The sequence below is a fragment of the Poecile atricapillus genome, chromosome 8, assembly GCF_030490865.1.
Source record: "Poecile atricapillus isolate bPoeAtr1 chromosome 8, bPoeAtr1.hap1, whole genome shotgun sequence".
Taxonomy (NCBI): domain Eukaryota; kingdom Metazoa; phylum Chordata; class Aves; order Passeriformes; family Paridae; genus Poecile; species Poecile atricapillus.
The window spans coordinates 8,479,172-8,494,872 of NC_081256.1; the positions used below are offsets into that span (position 1 = coordinate 8,479,172).

The following is a 15,701-nucleotide window of genomic DNA, read 5'->3' on the forward strand; positions in this document are numbered from 1 at the left end:
CCCCCAAACTCTCAGTGAAATAAACATTTTTCTTCCTTATTTAGAACACAGGGATAACCAAAATTAAGAAAAACATACAAATGCAACTTATGGACACAATATGGAAAAAACCCATCTCTCCTTGGGCCTACCAGCAACAGCAATTTCAGATTAGTAAAACTGGAGTTTTAACTGGAGTTAAAAAAAAACAAACAAACAAACAAAAATTCACATATTGTAGCTGAAGCCAGAGTACAATGTCCATATGGCTGACCTGCAGGAAGCTGCAATCAGGCAGACCTTTGAGATCAGCAGCAGCAACAGCAAAATTCTCTTGGTATTCACACCAAAAAAAAACCCTATGCCATGGATACTTGGGAGTCCCTCTCAACACCAAGACATACTTATTGCCAGTAAATCATGACAAATTACTTACAAAGACACACAGTCAGCAATGCTCACTCAGCCCAGGCAAACATCAACAACATAAAGAAATGTACAGGTTTTAAATAAATTATTCCTCTTACACAGGAAAAACACTCTTTTATTATCAAGCATGTATCACTTCATCCAGAATGTCTATTTGATAAATAACTCCTTACACACATTAAATCTTTCTCTCTTCCATTATCTCAAAGGAGCTTAAATGTGATGCTTGTTTACCAGCACTGACAACACAAATCATTCCCTACATGTATTCATCAATTATCAACAACTAGCAGCAGCACTTCTGTTGGATTACTCTCCTTTGCCTGAAAAAAAGACACAAACTATCAGGGCCTATTAGGAAGGAGAAGCAAAAATTACCACTAGCTCAAAACCCATAGATAAAATACAGTAATTCAGGGCTTCAGAGATAATTCATAATTCAATAATTCAGAGATTTTAATCCTCAAAGGGATTAAAATTTTCAGCACTGTCACCTGCTCAATAAAACCAAAATATACTTGCCCTGTGCTTACTCTGCATCAAGAGCTAGGATGTGAAAAATGTACTCAATTTACCTGTACAGATGCTTTTCCAGTGCTTTTCTTTCCTCTCACAGGTCTCTTCCATGCTTTTCACTTTTCCTGAACAGCATTGTCACCTCTAGATGGCATCACCATTTCCTTCACTAACTTGTTAGCCCCTCTCCTCATTAAATTCCCATACATACACACCCACAGCTTCGTGTAAGAAAAATAAAAGATTTACCAACTAACTAAGAGTTAATAGGAATAGAGCAGGAAAAGGAGGATTTTAGTGAGAGATGCACAGTTCATATTGAGAGGCCAAACCAATTCCTCATTTCCAGCTAAGCATCAGGCTGACTTCTGGCTAAGAAATGTTTCAAATTCTGAACTCCTGACTGCTAGAAAAAGAAAATCACCTCTCCTGGATGCTCACTGCTCTCTTCAGTGACAGACTTCAGATCCCACATTGCTGCTGCAGCTCACAGTTCTCCCAAAATGCAAGGAAATAAGTTTTACTTAACTCCTGTTAATTTACCTTCTGCACAAAATTAACTAATGAAAATTCAGAAGTAAAATTTTAATATGAAGCATGGAAAAAGTAATGATCATATCAAGCAATGGAATTGTCTGGACAGATTTAAGAAGCACTGGTTTACATGTTCTCATGAAGCAGCTACACTTGAAAGCTTTGGTTTCTGAAGCTGGATTGGAGTTACTTACAAAAACTATAATCAACAAGCTTGATATTAATAGTATAGGTAAAGAATTGACTACTGAACCCTAAAACCCAAGGAATGATAGAATTTTATCAAAACTTTGGAAAATTACTGCATTTCACCATTTTTTACTCCCACAGTGCCCAAATGCTTCACCATTAACACCACTGTCACTGTCATGGTCTGACACTGGCCTAACACCTGGCACCCACAACAGTCACTCACCCTCCCCTGCTACAGCTGGACAGAGGAGAGAGGAAAAAAAATGAAACAAAGGGTTCATGAGTTGAGATAAGAACAGGGAGAAAACACTCTAAGGGCAAAACAGGCTCAACTTAGAGGTACAAAGTGAATTTCTTACTAAAAAATCAGAGGAAGATAGTGAGAAGTAAAACAAGCTCTTTTTCCCCCCAACTCCTCCCTCCTTCTCACCGAGAGTGCAGGGAGACAGGGCATGGGGGTTGTGGTCAGTTCATCACCCATGGTTTCTCTCACTGCAGGGAGAGGAGTCCTTCCCCTGCTTCACCGTGGGGTCCCTTCCCACAGGAGACTGTTCTCTGTGAACTTCTCCAAAGTGGTTACAAACTCACAAGCAGCAGTCCCCCCAAAACTGTTGTGGCGTGGGTCCCTCTGCTGCGGGGTGCAGTCCTCCTCCAGCCTGGAAGCAGGGTCCCCTCTCTCCACTGGGTCTTCCACTGGGTCACAGCCTCCTCCAGGCATCCACTGCTGCAGCATGGGCACCTCCTCCAGGGGCTGTGCATGGATCTCTGCATCCCTCATGGATCCCCAGGGGCTGTGGGTGGATCTCTGCATCCCCTGTGGATCCCCACAGGCTGCAGGGGCAGAGCTGCTTCACCATGGCTTGCAGAGGAATCTTGGCTCCAGCACCTGAAGTCCCTTCTCCCCCTCCTTCTCCACTGACCTTGGTGTCCATGTTGTTTCCCTCACATGTTCTCACCTCCTCATCTTCTCTGGCTAGAAAAAACTGTGCCCCACTTTGTTTTGCTTTCATTCTTAAATATGTTATCACAAAGGCATTACCAATAGCTCTAATTGGCCCAGCCTTGGCCATGTCCATCTTCAGAGCCATCAGGGATTGGCTCTGCTGGACATGGTGGAAGCTTCTAGAAGCTTCTCACAGAAGCCGCCTCTGTGGCCCCCCACTACCAAAAACCAAGCCATGCAAACAAAACCAACACAAGCACTAATGCTGGTTCTGAACAGTCTAGCACAGAGCTCAAAATGGGAAAGGTTCTCCATTGTTGCTTTCCTGTTATTGTTAAAAACTGAAAGCTTTCTCATCAGGAAAGTTCTTTCCTTCTTAATCTACTTGGAAATGAAAACAAACAGACCTCACCCCCTCTGGCTCTGTGCAAATAACTCTCACTTTAAATAAAACAGCCCCATGACCAGAGCCGAAAATCTATCAAATCCTGGAAAATGCTTTAACAATGCCGTTCCCATCATCTTGGAGACATACCCAGGGATCCCAGCCGCCGTGTCTGTCCTGCTGCTCAGCAGTGACCCTGTGCCACTCAGCCGATCCTGCCGGCGCTGATAAAGCTTGGAGGCTGCCAGCCCCCGGAGCCTCAGGCCAGCCATGGCACCCAAGGCCCTTCTGCAGGGGAATGCAGGGACACAGCTGGAGCAACACCAGCAGCACTGATACTCAGTGAGTCACCTTCCTTTGGGGAGTTGCGTTTACATTTTAGAAGAGCTAAAGCAGGATGCATAGACACCCGATCAAGCACTGCTCCTTATAACCCGTCTGCCATTTTGTCATATTCTTAAAGATCTGACAATCTCTTTCCTGTATTCCATTAGTAATTATCTACTTAATGTAGCACACCATTGGCTGCATCAGCACCTCACTCTGTCCTGGCCTTGCAGAATGCTTCTGTATAAATGCCACAAGTAAATAAAAAAAATAAAAATCCTGAGTCTTCACAAAATTAAGCCACTTAAATCAAGAAAACTTTCTGATGAGAAATGAGAGAAATGAAGAAAAGCAAAGCAGATTACTAGAGCTCTTGATAGCAAACACTATAGTTTACTGCAGATCAGTATCTGACCCTGGCATCTCCACGTGCTTCCCTGCAGGCTGCTGTATCACACCATGTCCTAAGGACACTGTAAACAACCGAGCTGTTCCTTCCATTTGGACAAAGCATATTCCAAGAAACAAGGCTGCAAAGACCTCTGCTGTCAGGACTCACTGCAGCCAGCAGCAGCCGCACACAGCAGAGGGTCAGGAAGCAGGGAGGAAGAACATACTTGGCATTCCAGTCTCCAGAGCTCTCTGGCCTTCAAGAATTACCATGAAAAATATTTTAAGAGTCATTATCAACAAATTACTGTTTAGTAAATTGGAAAGGGGAAAGGGGAAAGATTGGATTTTCGTAGCACGAGCATGAAATGTAGCTGCAAGCTACAGGGGAAAAAAAATGAGAGGACTGATGACTTCATGAGTTCTAAACGAATATTAATGAGCAAGAATCTCCTCTGACACTTAAAGAAAAACAGAAGGGTTTACTGAGGCCCAGTAGAACAAGCATGAATAAAGAACAACATGCTTTTAAAATCACAAATCAGCAATCTTTAAATCTACAATGCACCCCACATTTCCTTAAGAGTTTCAGCTCCTGACCTGACAGCAATCTGCCACTACCATTTAAGACAGTAAGTGTAGTTTATCTATTTCTATCTTAGAATATAAGTGGAATAAAGAAAAATCTTCTCCATACTGGGTGTCTCTGCTGACCTTTGAAATTTTAGAGCAATAAACCATTTTTAAAATATAAGATTAAATAATGTTTTTACTTTTAGCACAAAGAAAAATATTAAATCACCGCAATATTAATCTCCCTTATCCTTAAGCAATCTGAAAAAAACCCTCCTTCTCTCTCAAACAACTTAAGCTTTTACTTGAGTCATATAACATGATTCTATTGGTTTTCAAATAATCACTCTTCCATGGAAACTATGACTGTCTTCTTCAAAAGGGAAGATGAGGGTATTAAAGAAAAAAAACCCCAAAATCCCAACAGCAAACATTCCGTCTTTCCATCCCTCAACACAAGCTCACTTACTCACTCCTCTCTTGCCACCTTACAAATAAAGAGTGAAAATCCATGGGGTTTTTTTCTTTCCCTCTTGATAGACTGCTTTTAAGAGACAGGGTTGATGCCAAACTCTTACAGGTGGTTACTTTCTCGACCAAAGCAGAGAAAAAAGCAGCCAGACTTCTTTCAGGCATTTTCAGGTTCTTCCTCAGGGAGGCACCTCTATGGCCTCAAAATAGACTAAGGACCTTCCTATCTAAAGACCAACAGAGAGTAAATTTAGATTGAAAGACTAAGACTAAAACCACATTTTCAACCCAGAAGAACATAAACGTCTGCTTCTAACTCAGATATCTCTTATTTAATGCAGCTACTGTCTACTCAGTACCAAGAACCTTTTGTAATACTCCTCCTCTTTCAAACCATTTTATTTGCAACTGCTTCAGTATAGCAGCAGCTCTCTATGTATTAAAAAAAACATCTAACCAGCTACCCTAATTGAAAATAATATACTGTTATTTCTTACCTTCACTGGATTAGGAACAATCAATAAGCATATCTGTAAATGCAGCTGCTCTTCTTTTGTTGACTACAGGAAGCACATAGGCGTATCCAGATCCCAATTTGACCAAGTATAGTGATAACAAATATTTCTTATGAAGATAATTATGTTCTAAAACATGCACTTGGGAAGTATTTTTTTCTTGGGCTTTGTATTAGATTAATTTCTAAAGGCAACACAAAACAGCCCAGGGATTTTTCACCTTTGGGTTTTTCTAATCAACACCACAGCAGCATAGTCTTAAAGGAAACTCTCTTCCATTCTTTCTACTTTGGGCATTTGACAACATTTTGTTCACTGGTAATTCACAGATGATTTCTTCACTGCTGATTCACACCTAAAAGAGAGTCCTTTCATATTTTTACTTTATAAGAAAGGTGAAGTGAAAAAGAATACTGTTTCAGCACCTCATGTTTTCCAGTCTTCTTTACTTTAGAACACTGTAAAACAACAAAATCATTCCCTGTGTCAACAATTTCAAGACCAAAGGCACATTTATGTCCCCTTTCTGGCTCAGGAAGGTTCCCCCAATGGATACTGAGGGGATGCTCCAGCTGTGAAGCACTTAATCTCCTCCCAAAACCCTGAAAACCCCATTTTGTGGTAAGCTGGGGAACATCTGACCACATTATGTCAGCAGACTTGAAGAGCTACCAGATAACAAACATGGAATAACATCTGGGTACCACTCAGCAGAGTGACCTGTAGCTGGATCTAAGAACATTCTCAATGCTGAATTATTTCCAATGCCATAGGAGTCTGTCCCAGCCTGAAAAACAACACTGAACACGGTGCTTGTCAATGGCATTGGCCAGGCAAGGTGCTGAGCAGTGCAACTTCACACAGACACTGTAAAACTTTGCTGGGAAACTACTACCCTAAATGGGTGATACTATTAACAAGGAATCAGCCAGCTGAGTTACAGCTGTGACAAACAACTTGGATAGAACAGTTAACTGTCCTGTCCTGGGAACGACAGCAGACAGAACTTTAGAAATGTTTATAGCCAACAAACTTCCCAGGACAAACCTTTCATGAAAATATTAAGTAACACCTGTATTCACTTTTCACAAGCCAAAGCCAAGGCCTGCTCATTTTAACAACCCTCTGAAGTAAACCCAAGGAAAAGAGAAGTCCTGCATCACTATGAACTGCACACTTTGCATTGTCTCAGCTACCTTGGAATTGTCCACCCAGGCTCACACTTCACATCAGAGCTTCCAATGAATAGTGTTGCACTTTAACAGGCAAGTTTCAGAGGAAGCATGAAGAGAAGACAAGGATTGCTGTTTGTTGGCACATCCCACTGTCCTCCTGAGCAACTTCACCTGTGGTAAGCCTGTCATTCTAAACAGTACCATTCTACAAGTCTGAAGAAATGAAATCAGCTGGGTTCATACAGCCACAGTCCTTTCCAAGTCCTCTCCATCCTTTCTCTGTTTAAGAGCTGGACGGGTACCCATGAACTGTGGACATTTAAGTTCTAAGTCTTCCTCTAGCTGTAAGAAAATGAATGTAAACTTGTAAATACACACCTGTTTCACATGTCAGAAAAATTAAAAAGAGACCATTAAAGAAATGAGGCAATACCCAGAAGAGTTTTGAGCATGTATAATAATCATGTATAATTGAACATCAATTTGTAATCACAGAGACCAAAAACAATACATTCCCAAATCACAGAGGAGCACACACAAGAAGGTTCTTACACCAAACAACCCACTAATCAGGATCCACTTCGAATAATCAGAAAAAGCTGCATAATACAAACATCAAGACTTGACAGAAAAGGAAAATGAATACTTATACATAAAGTGTTCTGAATCCATCTCAGTATTCCTAATCATAAAGAGCAATGCTTCAGAACTACAGTAAGATAGCAGGACTCATAAGGATGAGTATCCTAAAAAGGGCACCTTGCTAATTGTAGTATTACCTCTTCGTGCTTCCCACCTCCAAGACATTCCACAAAGGCAAGCTGATTTTCACGAACCACTTATAACGTCTGAGTTTTATTTTACAGATGGGAGAAAAAAGTGACATTAAAGCACTTGTGCAAACCCTCGCAAAATGCCAGGAAATGCCTTCCCCGCTCCTCATTTACCACTGTCAATTATTTCACAGCGTTCTCAGCTGTCAGACAGCATGAGAGAACCAAGCTCCAGATTCAAACAGCTCCTGGAGCATGTTAACTCTAAGGCCAGCTCGAAGAAGAGGAGAGTGAATCTGTGGGCAGAGGGGCTGCTTGTAGATCATCGAGAAGGGCCCCGACGGGGCAGAGGTGCGGGGCACACCGGGCGCAGGCTGCCGGCCCGGCTCCCAGAGAGCCCGGCTGCTGCTTCCCGGCCGGCCCTGCCTCAGCCGTGCCTCAGCTCTGCCTCAGAACTGCCTCAGCCGTGCCTCAGCCCTGCCTCACCTCTGCCTCAGCCGTGCCTCAGCCCTGCCTCAGCCCTGCCTGAGCTCTGCCTGAGCTCTGCCTCAGCCCTGCCTCAGCCCTGCCTCAGCCCTGCCTCACCTCTGCCTCAGCTCTGCCTCAGCCCTGCCTCAGCCCTGCCTCACCTCTGCCTCAGCCCTGCCTCAGCCCTGCCTCAGCCCTGCCTCAGCTCTGCCTCAGCCCTGTCTCAGCCCTGCCTCAGCTCTGCCTCAGCCCTGTCTCAGCCCTGCCTCAGAACTGCCTCAGCCCTGCCTCAGCCCTGCCTCAGCCCTGCCTCAGCTCTGCCTCAGCCCTGCCCTCCGCTGTCCCCGTGCAGGGTCAGGCCCAGCGGAGCAGCTCTGCGCTTGCACGCCCGGCCGGAGCGTGCCCCGCTCCGGGCAAACCTCACAGCAGCGAAGCGCTCTCCCCCGACCCTTCCCACCGGGCCCCCGCACGGCGCTACCCAGGGCGAGAAGGAGCTGTTCCCGACACGCCACAGCCGCCCCAGGGCGGTGAAGGCTGGCACGGCCCAGACCCCCGCCCGGCTCCCGTGTGCCCGGCCTCACCTGCCCGTCATGGCGGCGAGCCCCGCGCTGTGGCCCAGGGGCTGCGGGGCGGGACGGGCGGCTCGGCCGCTCCGCTGCGGCCCCACGGGCAGCGCTGACCCCGCCCCGGCGGCGGCCCCGGCCCCGCGGGCGTAGGCGGGCACCGCAGCTCTCGGTGACTCAGGGCAGCCCCCCCGGACCTGCGCATACTTTTCCTATAAAGGCAAAGAAATATGGAATAGCGAGGCGGCGGAGTGGAAAGGGGGGTGGGGAGGAAGGAGGCGGCACAGAGCACAGGCACAGCGCTTGCCCCTGCCCCGCCGCCGAAGCTGCTTCGCTCCACCTGGTAGTAAACACATGGCAGCCGCTATGAGTCCACCTGGGGTGGAGGGGGCAGCGCTGGCCGAGCCGCTAGCTACTGCGCAGTCACATACACCGTACTGAGGTGACTTTGCTCCTGAGATCAAAGCGGCCGCGCTTCCAGGCTGTTCTGCGGGCTGCTCATCCCTGCGCACACCCCCGCGGGCACGGAAATGGCTCTCCGGCGTTTTACCCTTCGGTAAAAGAAGATAGGTCTGGAAGGCTTCTAGAAAGTGGTTATGGCAACCATTGCTACTGAAGGATGAGGGACCGCACTCCCCAAGGAGGGCCCCTCCACGTGCGATGGCTTTGATAACATCTCCCTTTTTGCCCATGATCAGGCGTTCTCTGATGTAAAGCGAACCACCAAATGTCATAGGAAGCTTCTAAGCAAAAGCAATTTCAAACTTTGTTTTCATCTTGTGAGACAGCCTGGTATGCTGTGGCTCACCATTGTTACATGTATTGTTGCATCTTGAAAGTGATAATAGAAACTCTGTCTGTGCTCTCTTGTTTTTTCTGGTGTCCAAACAATCTCGTTTTTCAGCCCTACAGTAAACATTTAAAATAATACAAGTTAAATTAGTATCTGATGGTTTTACTTCTTACTTCAGCCACGGTGAAGAATTGAATTGGATGGTTTTATTTTGGTTTAATGTTCAGTTGAGAAAAGGGTAGATATTATTAATAAGCAACAATTCAACAGATTTGGCTGAGTGCACAGTAATAGACAAGCTCTTAGCCATTCTCTGCATCCCTAATCCCTCCTGTAATGGTTCCTGAGTGCCAACAATCATGTCTCTACCCTTGCAGTTCTCCTTTAGAAAGGAGCAGAGATTACTAGGATTGGATGTGCAAGGGAGATTCCAGGTGTTTCCAAGGGTGCTGGGGAGAACACAGCTCAGGACAGAGCTCAGCCGCTGGGCCATCACTATGGCCATTCATCTTGACTTGTATATCCAGGGAGGCTTCTGTAAATTGTATTGATTTCAAATACCATATTTTCTTACTGATCTACATTTTGAATATGATGCTTCTTTCCAGCTGTTAAAACCAAGAACTGCTACCACTTGTTACTGCTGAGCTCTCAGTCATTTCACAAGGCACAGCTGGAGCAGAGACAGAAGCGCCCCCCATTCCCCAGAGACCCCTTGTCTGACAGCTTTCCCTGTTCCCTCTTCAAACAAATATGCCTGTTATAAACCAGTTTAAACACAGAAGAGCAAAGAAAACTAAGTCTCTGTGAATAAAACGGATCAAACCCAGAAAGGTTTGACATATACCCAAAAAACATGATTAAAACCAAATGGGGTATGTTCATTTGACACAGTCTGATTTTTGGTAGAAGGGGAGGGCCACAGGGGTGGCTTCTGTGAGAAGCTAGAAGCTCTCGCCATGTCCGACAGAGCCAATGTCTGATGGCTCTGAAGATGGATATGCTGCTGGCCCAATTAAATATGTCATCACCTCTGTGATGACATATTTATGAAGAAAATGAAAGCAGTGCACACGGAGTTTTTCCCCAGGAGTGAGGAGGTGCTGCTGTCGCCACGGGCACTGCCATGCCAGCACTGCCCACAGCGATACGCCGGTGTGGCCTCTGCCATCTCAGTGCAGCCCGCATTGAGCCTCGCCTGTCTGGTCGCCCCCAGCCAGCCACACGGTGGGAGAAAGGGCTGGGGTGGTGGCAGCTTCCCCTTCCTGGCACCCTGCATGAAGAGAGGCCTTAAATAGCACCAGCGCCACAGTTGGGCCACATGGCCAGCAGTGAAAGCATGACAAATGATTCCCCAACACAAAACCTAGACAAAATCAACTTCTTGGCACTGAGAGAAATTCTTTCAAGGTTCTTTCAAGAATCTTTGAATTAGTAGAACTCGTTGGCAATGGTACTTTCAAATGGCAGTTTTTCTTCTAGTCAGAAAAGAGGAGGAAATGTAGACATGTGAGGATAAACAATATGGCAACACCAAGGTCAGTGGAAGAAAAGGAAGGGAAGGAGGTGCTTAAAGCATCAGAGCTGAGATTCTTCTGCAAGCCATAGTGAGGACTATAATGAAACAAACTGTCCCCTTGTAAAGCATAAAGTCCATGGGGGATGCAGAAATCCCCTTGCAGGCTGTGAGAAAAATGCTCAAGCCGAAGTGAGTGGATACCAGAGAAAGCTGTGATCTAGTGAGAGACCCGAAAAGAGAGAGAAGGCCCCTGCTTCCAGAGATAGAGGGCCCTTGCTTCCAAACTACAGCAGCCTATCCTTGGAGGATTACACCCAATGGATGAATTGCCTATGCCACAGCAGTTTTGGGGAGACTCTTTGTCTGTGGGAGGGACCCCACAGCATAGCAGAGAAAAGACTCCTCTCCCTGAACACATAGAAGATCTTCAGTGATGAACTGACCAAAACCCCAACAGCCTCCCTGTGCTGTCAGTGGGAGGGAGGGGCTGGGGGGGAAAAGAGTGTTTTAAAGGCTTATTTTACTTCTCATTATCCTTCTCTGACTCTATTAATAATAAATTTACTTTGTACCTTTAAATTTGAACCCTGTTTTGACCTTTAAGTGTTTTTCTCCCAGTTCTTAACTCTTGAACCCTTTGTTAATTCTTTTTTTCCCCTCTCTTCTGCCCAACTGTAGCAGAACTGGGTAAAGCAAACGATTCTTGTAGGTGCCTGGGATTTGACCCATGTCAAACTATATCATGAGGTGTTGTTGGTGCCAAAAAACTTGGTATGTTTTATTTAATAGTAAAAGAGGCAAAGAAAAAGAAAGAAAATAGAAAAAGAGGTGTGGGTGGGTGGGGGGACAGGGAGAGAGTGACAGGGGTGAAGCTGAAACATATTGATCTTTCAAGGGTTCCAATGACTTCTTGTTGCTCCCCTCTTTCTGGTCTTCTTGGTGGTGAGGGTCCCCTGCCGGCCCACACAGAAAAGTATAGAATCCAATGGATTAATGGATTTGGGCCAGGTGGGAATGTTCACATGCCTCCCCTGGGAAGGGCAAGTTTGGCACTGTCCCTTGCAACACTGTGGATCTGTTGCATCATGTTGCAGGGCTCTGGTGCAGGCTCTGGGGACCCTTTTGGGGGGATTCCTTTGATGAGCCATGACAGCCTCTCTGCTTCATGTGAATGCGGCTTTTCCCAGGGTGAAGGAGCCTCTGCAGCTGGGCCAGTCTGCACAGCGGATGATGGGCATTCACTACCTTGGACCAGAGGCTTTTTCACTACACACCCAAAACCTCTCTTCCCACTCTTTGCTGTGAGGGTCTGTGCAAGCCTGGCAGCTGATAGCACTGGGGCTGTGATCTCCACCCCAAAGGTGCTAAGCTTGATCTCTCTGTGAATGTATTCTTCTCCCCCAGCCCAGATTAGACTAGAGTTACTTTTATCTTATCTCCATCAACAAGTAGTCCAGGGCCCAAATCAGGGTTTTGGTGTTTTTTTCTGAAGCTTTTTTACGGTTTTGTGGTATATGAGAAGTCAAGATTTAGTTTGGGTACCCAGTTCTGTGAGAACTTAGTGTTTATCTGTGTTTGAGGTGTAATTGGTGTCATACAGTTTTTGTGGTGTGGTGTAGACTTTGTAGACATGACAGGCATTTTTTTAAAGCTGAGTTTAAAAAGCCCTTAAATTCTTTGTCTTTGGGGTGTTGCCAGACAATACTAATATAACAGAGTTATTGCTCTTACTATTTTTGTTGTCATTATCACAATCTTGTTCAGGAGCACTGATAATAATGTTTTGGAAAAAGGAGCCTCAGGCTGTGGCTCCTTCAGGGGAGCAACTGGGGTAGACTCAGGAGCCATGGAATACATCATGACATAAGCTAGAAACATGTACAAATATTGGCTAGAAACTTGTACAAATAATGGACCAGAACCATGAGGGGCTAAGAACCCCATGGAGGTGTTAAAATACTGGGGGAGTTTGTGCAAACTTCTTGGACACATTCTAAAGAGCAACTGATTCCTGCTAGCCAAAATGACAGGTTTCTTGTTCTTTGCATGCAAAGTTGCAATGGAAAAAAATTAAGAACTAGAACAACAGTTAATTGAATAGGACAAGGACACAGAGCAGCTGAGAGCTAATATAATGATACAAAGAAAACATTTGTAACTGCTGCTGAGTAGGGTGAGCAATTGGAGAAAAAATGTGCAGTTTTAGCAGAACAATTTGCTGTTTGGGTTACTAAGAAATGAGGGAAAAAGAAAGAAAGAAAGGTGGCTGGCTCACTGATGCAAAAAAAAAAGAAGGTGTTCATCCTGGTCCTGTGTTTAAAATGCACTAGTAACTGGAAAAAAATAATCAGACTCTCCAAACAGATGAACTTACTAATTATAGCTCTGAAAAAGTTTAAAATTTACTGGAAAACTAGGAACAGAGGCCTGGGGGGAAACCCCAAAACTGGCTAGTACATCTTGTAGAGGAAGAAGATGATACTGTGTAACTGGATAGTAGAAATACTAAAAAGTTAATGGGACTTACCTCTGACAAATATGTTCAATCTGCATTACAACATGTGGAGGACAATAGTGTCACTCTGGTTAGGGTTGTTGAAGAAGAATTTTCAGATCAGTATACTAATTATGCTGCTTGGCTGGTTGTGGCCAAAGAATGGACAACTTTAAGACAAGCATGCGATCTGCTCAAAGCAGAAGGCTTGAAAGTAAACATCATTATGGGGTCTCCTGAGCTTTACATGGCTCAACACCTAACTCCTGGAATGCAGAACACTCTTCTAGAGGGATGCCCAAAAGAGTGGAAAGCCTGTACTCTTAGCTGGACAAGGGAACCCAATTGAACAAGTTATTGAAAAATTAAATCAGTTAAGTGACTTACCAGGACTAAGCCCAGAGGATTCGGTCCGGGGTCAGAGGAAAATTGAAAGTGTCAAGGGGGACCCAAGTGAACAGACTCAATTATTCCATTTACTCCTCAACAAAGGGGTAGATAAGAAGGAAATAGACTACCTATACAAAACTTGCACCACATGGTAAAGGAGTCCCAGGGTATGAGTGTGTATATTGTATATGGAACACCCAGGGCTGGGAACACCAGAAGTCCCAGCACATACTCCCTCTCCACCCCTTTATCTGCGGGAAGACACTAAAGAAGCTGCAAGAGAGCAGAAGGACAGCAGAAGGACAAATAACAACTGAATAGAGAATAGACCAAGCCCCTGTATTGGACTGCCATGTGTTGTGACCAGACACCCATCTCTTTACTGAATATATTCATTTGGTAGTGAAATGTAAGCAAACAGGGAGTCTGTGCATTTGTAGATACAGGGGTGAACGTCACTATCATACACAGTAACCCAGACAAAATACAGAGAACGACTGCTCCCATGTGGGGGTTAGGTGAACAACCTGTAGTGAGAAAAATGACCAAATTAAAATTACAAACTGGGGATTGGGAGCCTCATATATATTCTGAATGCTTCAATCGGTGAATATATCTTAGGCATGGATATGTTGTGGGGTGCCACATTAGAAATTAATAATACCTATTGGGCACCACCATGTGGTGGCTAAATGCCAGAGCCATCACTGTGGTCTTGCCTCTTCCTTCAGACTGGGGGATTCACCTCCCCCAGGGAAGAGTGGGGCAAGCTGAGTCAGAGCAGGCTGTGCTGGGCAGCCCTAGGCTCTTCTGGGTCTCTCAGCTCTCCTTCCTTTCTTTGGTGCTGTAGATTCCTGCACCCAGGGATGCCAGGTATGAGCCCTGGTTTTCCTTAGCAGGCTTGAAGCTCTGTTTGTCTTTAGCTCTTCCCTTTTCCTCACTTCTAGACATGCTGCACACCCCTTTTTAACCCGTTCAGGTGGAGGAGATCTACAGGAATCACGCTGATATTGGTCCTTACTGCAAGGACAGTGATCACTGCCTTCACATGAGTGTTAGGCACTGCCTGAGCTCCATGTGGAATGCCAGGATATCACACAGCCAGTTACTCTCATTCCCGAGATGCTGGGATGGAAGCACCCGAGTAGGCACCCTGAGTGATGCAGGAAAGGGTGAGCAGTAAAATGTGACTTAAAAATGCTTTTTCTTTATTCTGCCAAATGCCTTGGGAAAATCAAAGTGTAGTGCAGTGAACTGTGGTGGGTGGTATTTGGTAGCACTGAGAGAGACTCCCCGGGCTGGCAAACTGCTGGGCACTGTTTGTTTAAATTCTATTGCATATCCTGGCCAAATAAAGTAATGCCTAATAATCTAACATTGAAAAGATGAAGTTTGAGAGTTTCTGTTTTTCCCTAGGATTTGGTGATGCTTTATCTTTGATTTCTCCAGCAACAACATCACCAAAGGGCCCCTCAGCATGATCTATGAGTGGGTGCACAGCAGCAGGCACAGCTTCCCTCACAATATTCCCTGCATATTATGGGCACACAGGTTTTCCTCCCTTCCCTGAAGGCAGATCAATCCCAGTGGCCCAGGCACAGGAGGGCACCTCCAGGCCTATGCAGGGGCAGAGGAGGCTCAGGCTGCTCCATGTGCACGACACAAAGACCTGGGAGCTTTCTCTGTCCTCATCTGTTTGCTGCCGTGACCATTCAGAGGCTGATCCAGGATGAGGGCCATGCAGCTATTGCCAAGGGACACTGTATTGGCCAGTGGTGGCTGGGTGTTGGGAGGGGAGGAGACACCAGGTGCTGCGGGCAACGCCTCTCTAGGAAAACTTTCAGGGGTTGGCATGCCCAGGAGAAAGCTGGTTCCTGCTGCCACCACAACTCTGAAACATCTGATTCCCATTCAGTAGTCCTTCAGGACCTGGACTGGCTTGGGCTGGGGAAGCAAAGACAAGGGGGCTTCTTCAGAATGAAGGTGACTTCCCAAGGTGTGCCCTGAGTCAGAAAGAGATAGTTGCAATTTGGGAAAGACAAGACAAGGCGAGTTTCGAGTCTGATGCTCGTAAGAGAGGCCATGCCAGGCTTGCAGAAGGAGCTGTGCTGCTGGCCTGAGGGATGGTGTGATTAGAGAGTGCCTGGAGGCCCTGCAGGGAAGGCTGCTCGTGGTGAGAGATGTCCAAGGCGATGGAGAGACAGCCAGCCTCAGCTGGGGACAGAAGGCAGAGCAAGGCTCGGCACAGGGGCCAGAGGTGACCGGTGCAGGA

General features: G+C 45.8%; 1 protein-coding gene across 2 annotated transcripts in view; it reads right to left on the reverse strand.

The window, feature by feature from the left end:
• LIMS2 (LIM zinc finger domain containing 2) overlaps positions 1-8,404 on the reverse strand; it is a 30,825-nt gene extending 22,421 nt beyond the window's left edge. Inside the window, exon 1 of one of the 2 annotated variants that reach the window (XM_058844282.1) lies at positions 8,252-8,404. In XM_058844282.1, coding sequence (XP_058700265.1) covers positions 8,252-8,262 — 11 coding nt within the window. In that variant the 5' untranslated portion in view covers positions 8,263-8,404. Of the gene's footprint in view, positions 1-3,128; positions 3,266-8,251 lie in introns of those variants that run through there. The other variant, XM_058844281.1, reaches the window with a different exon arrangement.
• Between the last annotated feature and the right edge of the window lie 7,297 nt (positions 8,405-15,701).